We start from the raw sequence: 7,937 nt of genomic DNA, 5'->3' as shown, positions 1-7,937 counted from the left end.
AGTCTACGTCTACACACACACACACACACACACACACACACACACACACACACACACACACACAGTCCACGTCTATATATACAGTACTAGCTCAAGTCACTGAATCATGTTTTTTTTTATACTAGCTATATATAAAAAAGGAGCGACCCTGACTTTGGTAGGTGTTTTAGAAAGGCAATTGGGAAAGTCTAGAAGCATGAAATTATTGAAGTCATTGTGTTGGATTGATTCTTTCCCTGCCACCCCTGCTTTTTTGCTGCTGATGGTCTACTTCCCGAATGGCAACCTATTCTCTATATAGTGCACTAGGACCCATAGGGTCTGGTCAAAAGTAGTCCACTATATAGGGGGACATTTGGAACACACCCTTAGTTGACCACAGTAATAGATTCTCTTGTTCCTTTCGTGGTAGGGACAAGGTTATAATGAATGATTAATTTCCTTTCTTCATGACTGACATTTGAATGGCTGTGATGTTGGGCATTCATGTGGCATGGCCTTTCCCAGTCAATAAAACATGTGTGATCCAGGACCTCTATTCCAGGCGGTGTCAGAAGAAGCCTATAAAAATTGCCATACTCCAGCCACCCAAGTCATAGACAAGTCATAACTAGGCAAGTCAGTTAAAAACAAATTCTTATTTACAATGGCGGCCAAACCCGGACGATGCTCGGCCAATTGTGCGCCACCCTATGGGACTCGCAATCACGGACGGATGTGATGCAGCCTGGATTCGACCCAGGTACTGTAGTAACGCCTCTTGCACTGAGATGCAATGCCTTAGACCGGAGTGCCAATTTCAGGATCAAAATGCTCCTGATCAGCTTCTACACCCCCCCCCCCCCCCCCCCCCCCCCAAGCCATAAGACTGCTGAACAGCTGATCAAATGGCTAACCGGACTATTTGCACACGTGTATTGATGCCTCACACACTCACTTTCATACTTCACATAGGCTGCTGCTACTCTGTTTATTATCCATCCTGATTGCCTAGTCATTTTTACCCCTACCTACATGTATACTGAACAAAAATATGAATGCAGCATGTCAAGTGTTGATCACAAATGTTCTATATGCACAAAAAGCTTATTTCTTTCAAATATTGTAGACAAATTTGTTTATCCCTGTTAGTGAGCATTTCTCCTTTGCCAAGATTATCCATCCACCTGACAGGTGTGGCATATCAAGAAGCTGATTAAACAGCATGATCATTTTGTCATACAATGCCACAGACGTCTCAAGTTGAGGGAGCGTGCAATTGACATGCTGACTGCAGGAATGTCCACCAGAGCTGTTACCAGATAATTGAATGGTAATTTCTCTATCATAAGCCGTCTCAACGGCGTTTTAGAGAATTTGGCAGTACGTCCAACCGGCCTCCCAACCGCAGACCACGTGTAACCACGCCAGCCTAGGACCTCCACATCCGGCTTCACTTGTGGGATCGTCTGGGGTGGTGAGGAGGAAGGGCTTGGCTCCCCAGTGGGTGGGCCCAGTCATGTGAAATCCATAGATGCAGGCCTAATGAATTTTTCAATTGACTGATTTCCTTATGAACTGTAACTCAGTAAAATTGCTAATTGTTGCGTTTATTTTTGTTCATTATACATATTACCTCCACTACCTCGTACCCCTGCACATTGACTCGGTACCGGTACTCCTTGTGTTAGGTAGGTTGGCCTCCTGATCCTAACACCATTGGCCATGGCTCCTCTAAGGGTCAGTGCTGAGAGGACAGAGCACATGCACTCACCATCCAGTCTCAGCTCTGAGATGAGGGGGTGCCTCAGTGGGAGTTAAAGCCAGGAGATGGTAGATGTCCAGAAAATACCACTGCTGAGATCTGATTGAATGACCTACAGCCAGGCCCTGTCTTCTGTCTTTCCCCTAGTCCCTGGCTATCACGTCCCCCACAAGCACCATCCCAAACTGCACCCTATTACCTAGTTAGTGTTTGTATGGGCCTTGGTTAAAAGTAGTACACTATATGCAAAAGGTAACATTTTGGTTCCAACTGCGAAGCTCCCCCTGGACTGCCAGTCAGAAGAAATATCAGAGAAGCACGAGATTGAACTTCCTGGAGTTTTCCCCCTTGCCTGTGGAAATCTAACATAATAAAACAATCCCCATCAAAATCCATCTGTTTAAGCTAGAGATATTTTATTACATGGGCTGCGTCAATCACCATATCAGCCAATATCGCCCTTCCGCATAGAGTGATGTTTATCAGACCGTGAGACAATTGGTCTTCTCACAAAATGGTGTGTGGTGTCCAAACGGTTTGGCCTAAACCATTATGACCCCTATAGAAAGATGACTCATGAATACCATGGTGTGCTCCTTTTTGCTCTTGGATGCCCACAAGATTTGTCTAAAGTCTGTACAGCCTTTTCTGCCAATTTCTGTCTGTCGCAGCCTCAAGACTTGTCTGACGGTCCCGGTGCCATTTTGAAAAATGCATGGAAGTGTATATACAGGGATATTTTGTTACGTTACAGCCTTATTCTAAAATAGATTTGTTTTAAATCCTCAATCTACACACACTAACCTATAATGACAAAGCAAAAAAACTGATACCACATTTACATTAGTATTCAGACCCTTTACTCAGTACTTTGTTTAAGTACCTTTTGGCAGTGATTACAGCCTCAAGTCTTCTTGGGTATGACGCTACAAGTTTGGCACAGCTGTATTTGGAATTTCTCCCATTCTTCTCTGTAGATCCTCTCGCTGCACAGCTATTTTCAGGTCTCCAGAGATGTTCTATTGGGTTCAAGTCCGGGCTCTGGCTGGGCCACTCAAGGACATTCAGAGACTTGTCCCGAAGTCACTCCTGCATTGTCTTGGCTGTGTGCTTAGGGTCGTTGTACTGCTGGAAGGTGAACCTTCACCTCAGTCTGACATCCTGTGCGCTCTGGATTTCATCAAGGATCTCTCTGTACTTAGCTCCGTTCAGCTTTACCTCGATCCTGATTAGTCTCCCAGTCCCTGCCGCTGAAGAACATCCCCACAGCATGATGCTGCCACCACCATGCTTCACCATAGGGATGGAATTGGCCAGGTGATGAGCGGTGCCAGGTTTCCTCCAGACATGACGCTTGGCATTCAGGCCAAAGAGTTCAATCTCGGTTTCATCAGACCAGAGAATCTTGTTTCTCTTGGTCTGAGAGGCTATCATGTGCCTTTTACAGAGGAGTTGCTTCTGTCTGGCCACACTACCATTAAGGCCTGATTGGTGGAGTGCTGCAGCGATTGTTGCATGGTTGTCCTTCTGGAAGGTTCTTCCATCTCCACAGAGGAACTCTGGAGCTCTGTCAGTGGCCATCGGGTTCTTGACCAAGGCCCTTCTCTCCTGATTGTTCAGTTTGGCCGGGCGACCAGCTCTAGGAAGAGTCTTGGTGGTTCCAAACTTCTTCCATTTAAGAATGATGGAGGCCACTGTGTTCTTGGGGACCTTCAATGCTGCATGATGTTTTTGGTACCCTTCCCTAGATCTGTGCCTCGACACAATCCTGTCTTGGAGCTCTACAAATCCTTCGACCTTATGGCTTGGTTTTTGCTCTGACATACACGGTCTACTGTGGGACCTTATATAGACAGGTGTGTGTGCCTTTCCAAATCATGTCCCATCAATTGAATTTAACACAGTTGGACTCCAATCAAGTTGTAAAAACATCTCAAAGATGATCAATGGAAACAGGATGCACCTGAGCTAAATTGAGTCTCATAGCAAAGGGTTGTGTAGATTGAGTAAACTTTTTAAAATGTTTTATCCACTTTATTTTCTAAATGCACTGTACTTAAAAATATTGTTTCCTTTATTTTTTTCATATAGGACAGACACGTCAGAACAAACTTTAGATTTTGGGGGGAATATGTTATTCAATGCGTTTCTATTGGCTGACAGCTGTAATGCCAAATTCGATGTTTCATCCAATAATCTTTTGATACCTTAAGGGGTCTTAAAAATCAAATATAAATAATCCTTGGTATGACCATCTTAAAACAATTCCTTATGTTAGTGGCTAATATTGCGTTGGTTCTAAGCTTTCAATGCAACATTCCAGAAACAAAAGGAACTATGCAAAACTTTGCATGCAAAACTATGGAAGATATTTTGTTGTAGGCAAAACACATCGGAGTAGGATTCTATTGCATTGACAGTCATAACTCAGGCCCGTACTCTACACAGATCGGTGTGTCGTAACCAATCAGAGCTGCAGTTGGCCTATATGCAAATAGACCATTGCCATAATGCATCTGTGCCATTTACTTCGAACTGGACTGTTTACAGTGTGAGTAGATGCAGCTCTTGCTTTCAAAACAAGCGCATGTAGCGACGTGGGCACATTTGTTCATATCCTTTACTAGGTAAGGAGTTAAAAGCCCAGTTTTAGCTAATTTGTAGTCAGCAATGGGGCAGTGATTGCTTCTTACAAGAGTACAGAACATGTACATTTCTAGACCTAATTGAAAGTGAGTTGGGTAAAGAGCTTTTTTTTTGTTCTTAAACAGGCAGTGTTGTATTTTGAGACTAACTTGAATAAGCTAAGTGGCCAATGGGCACAGGGTAGCTTCATTTCTGATTTCTTTGTAGTAATGGTATGGGAATACTAATGCATTTTATTTTGTGAAGTGGTTTCTTGCATCAAACACATTTTCAGTCACCATCTTGTCTGAAGGACAAGTGGATAAACCGGTTAATGTCAAGCCCTGCATGTTTTCATGGAATATAGGCCTACATTGAACACCACACATTGGCTGCTACTATAGGCTGAGTGATAGAACACCTATTTCCATGTTATGGGATGCATTCCCCATTTGTTTTTTGATGGTAGGTTTACATTATGATCATCCACAGTAGCCTACTTGACCACTGTCTGAAACTCTAACTTAAAGTGGGTTCAGGGTCACAGTAAACGCACGCTGGAAGTTGCACAACGTTCAAGTTTGTGCTCAGCAGACCTGAAATTTGCACAGTGATAAAAAGATTGGACGGAAAATTGGTTGCACCCCATATTGATGTGGCCGATCCGTGTGACCGGTTCTTTTTTTTCCTCTCTGTTTCTCCTGCAGCTTTCACCGCCCAACAATACCAGCAGCATCAGGAGCAGCTGGCCTTGATGCAGAAACAGCAGCTCGAGCAGATCCAACAGCAGCAACAAGCCAACAGCGCCTCCTCCACTGCCAACAGCACACAGGTTAGCCTGCTCTCTGACCTGGGCTGTTCAGTATTCGATTACTGATCTAGGAGGGACCTGATCCTAGATCTGCACTCCTACTCTTGAGATGCATGTTACATATAGCTCCTCTCGCTGTCCATCTCAGGTAGTCTCTTCAGTTTTGTGTTAATAAGTTCTTGTCCCCCTCTTCTAGGTTTTGGTCTCCAAGATGTTAGATTCTGCCAGTGCCCAGTTTGCTGCAACTGCCCTGGTGACCACAGACCAGCTGCTGGCCTTGAAGACTAAGGATGAGGAAGGGCCAGGCAGTGGGGTCAACGGGGTCCTTTCACCTTCAGGTAACATTGACTGCACCAAAGCGTTTGTATTAAAAGAAGAGCTTGAAAGGAAAGAGAAACTCGCACATTGCTTTTGAGGGTATCACTTTGGACTTTGAAAACTGACCAATGCCATAAGGCCGGTATGTAACCAATGTCAATCCGGTAAGGTTAGTGTGCAAGTTTGTCTTTTTCTTTCAACATATCATCAAATAATTCCCACGCACCTGCAACAAGTAATCTGGCGTGCAAGTGCTTTTCCAATTAAAGGCAGAGTTTTCACAGAAGCAAACAAAAGGTTGAAACTGATCAGAGGATACTGCTTGTATAGCTTCAGCGAGTACCATTCAGACTTAATGATTTGTGTTCTGTTCTCCCTTTCAACAGGTGTTTTCAAGGGCTTGCACCTCACTAGCACAGCATCTCTGTCGCCTGCTGCCCCCACCTCCACCCCTAGCCCTCTGACCACCACTACCCCCTCCTCCCCCTTCCTATTGCCCAGCACTTTCAACAACGGCACCCCCCACACCAATGCTGCCAAGTCCACCGCCACTCAGGTCCTGATGGGGAACAACAGCCTCCGTCTGAGCATGTCTTCCCCCGGGGGTCCCGCTGGGGGGGCCCTCACCAAGCGCCACATACCCCAGACACTAAGCCACGCCCACGTCGCTGTGTCGTCATCTGCCTTAAAGCTGGCCGCCACAGCTAACTGTCAAATGCCCAAGGTCTCCACAAACACCCCGTCAATGGAAATGGTGCCAAGGTGAGGGAATGGATGTGTGTGCCTGTCACATGGCACCCTAATCTCTTCATAGTGCACTATTGACCAGGGCTCTGATAGAGCTGTAGTATACTACAGACGGAATAGAGTTTATTTGGGACACAGTGTAGAGAAATTGACCAGTGTTCAGATCACCGTAGCTTAAACTGCTGCTTCAGGAATATTACCTACCGGTCCATTTGAGTCAATAATGAATGTAGATATTGTTGAACAGTCTCTGTTTTTGATATGTTCATATTTTCTCTCCACCTGCATCCAGGGAAAATCAGGATCAAGACAAGCCAGCACTAAACAGCATATCGGACAACACAGTGGCCATGGAGGTCACGTAGCTTCCGAACACGGGCAGGACTAAGGGCTCAGCCGGGAACTCATTTAGGTGCTATGCATCGTAGAGTTGTGAATGCAAGGAAGGGGCAGTGGTATGCGCACACACAGCATGCAACACTGTCTCCATGGCAACTCTTGGGACTTAATTGCAATGCTTGTCTTTTTCTCTTTTTACTGTTAATAAGAAATATCAACGTCTGTAAATTATGAATATGGCAATTGTAAGTACAGTAGTGCATATTTGTAATACCCTACCACCCTTGTATATAACATTACTTGAATACAGATATTTTTCATTTGTGATGTTTTGCACTTGGGATTAAACATTTTCAAAAGACAAACTGCAAGTGGTGTGAGGAGTTGTACAACAGTGTGTCGTCACGTCAGTGCATGGTGTGGAACCTGCTGTTATCTATTTATTGTGCAGTGTTTAGAATTTCTTTTCAATTCGTTTTTGTTTAATTGTTTTTTTTTGTAAACTCTTCCCTCATTGGTTCCCGTGCTGTAGTCGATGTGTTTAGGTAGCTATGAACTTCTCTGTATTTTGTGTATTGTGAACATAACCAGGCGGTCCTCACTCACAGATTCCTGGTTGTTGGTTCATTGTATCATGTGGAAACAAATGGTGAGATGCATTCATACAGAGTTGGTGGCTGTGGATTTAAGGCATCAGTTTGTCAGTCGGTGGGTAATCGGTTGCTTAAGAACTTCCATTTTTAATTGTTTTTGAGACAAGTAACAAAATGGGGATGACGTTTCTTCTCAGAAGTCACTGTTGTCTGACTTATCTAAGCACTAGTTTGTTTGGGTTAATGCTGCTTTTATGATTTAGCTCTGGTTGTCGGAAAACCTGTGTTTAAGATGCCTTCCCCAATTATTATTTTGTGAATTTTTTTATTTTTGTATCCCCCTTACGTTTGTTTTTGATAATGATTGTATGCTCCTTAATGAAACTTCATTATTTTGTTACTTGTTGATGAAATATAAGGGAGAAGAATGCAGTAACTGTTTGACTACATGTATCATTCCAGTTTATACAGAACAAGGAAAAATGTATAAAAATAAGTTTCTTTGCTTTTAGAATAATTCTCCTGAAGGCTGCCAGGCCGAGGTAAACAAGTATCGGGTGCCTTCCTTTTGGAAATACAAGCTCTCTTCTGTGAAGAGTACGGTACTTAGCAAGGCTACTGGTTAGTTTTTGTACCACAATCTGAATGCCCATTCCAATGGCATAATTTATCCATGAGGTTTTTTCTTTGAGACCCTCTAAATAAAAGAAGAAAAAATCCTCCTGAATTCTCACAAATAAAACCCAGGGCATTGTTTGGA

General features: G+C 43.8%; 1 protein-coding gene across 3 annotated transcripts in view; it reads left to right on the top strand.

Annotated features, from left to right (window-relative positions):
• The window catches only part of LOC129823655 (enhancer of polycomb homolog 1-like), a 51,993-nt gene extending 44,056 nt beyond the window's left edge, over positions 1 to 7,937 (top strand). For all 3 annotated transcript variants that reach the window (XM_055882536.1, XM_055882537.1, XM_055882535.1), the window contains 4 exons: positions 5,077 to 5,201; positions 5,377 to 5,518; positions 5,885 to 6,260; positions 6,538 to 7,937. In XM_055882536.1, coding sequence (XP_055738511.1) covers positions 5,077 to 5,201; positions 5,377 to 5,518; positions 5,885 to 6,260; positions 6,538 to 6,610 — 716 coding nt within the window. In that variant the 3' untranslated portion in view covers positions 6,611 to 7,937. The remainder of the gene's footprint in view (positions 1 to 5,076; positions 5,202 to 5,376; positions 5,519 to 5,884; positions 6,261 to 6,537) is intronic.

The sequence above is a fragment of the Salvelinus fontinalis genome, chromosome 26 (assembly GCF_029448725.1).
Source record: "Salvelinus fontinalis isolate EN_2023a chromosome 26, ASM2944872v1, whole genome shotgun sequence".
In the NCBI taxonomy this organism is placed as follows: Eukaryota; Metazoa; Chordata; class Actinopteri; order Salmoniformes; family Salmonidae; genus Salvelinus; species Salvelinus fontinalis.
This window is presented reverse-complemented; position numbering and strand designations above follow the sequence as displayed.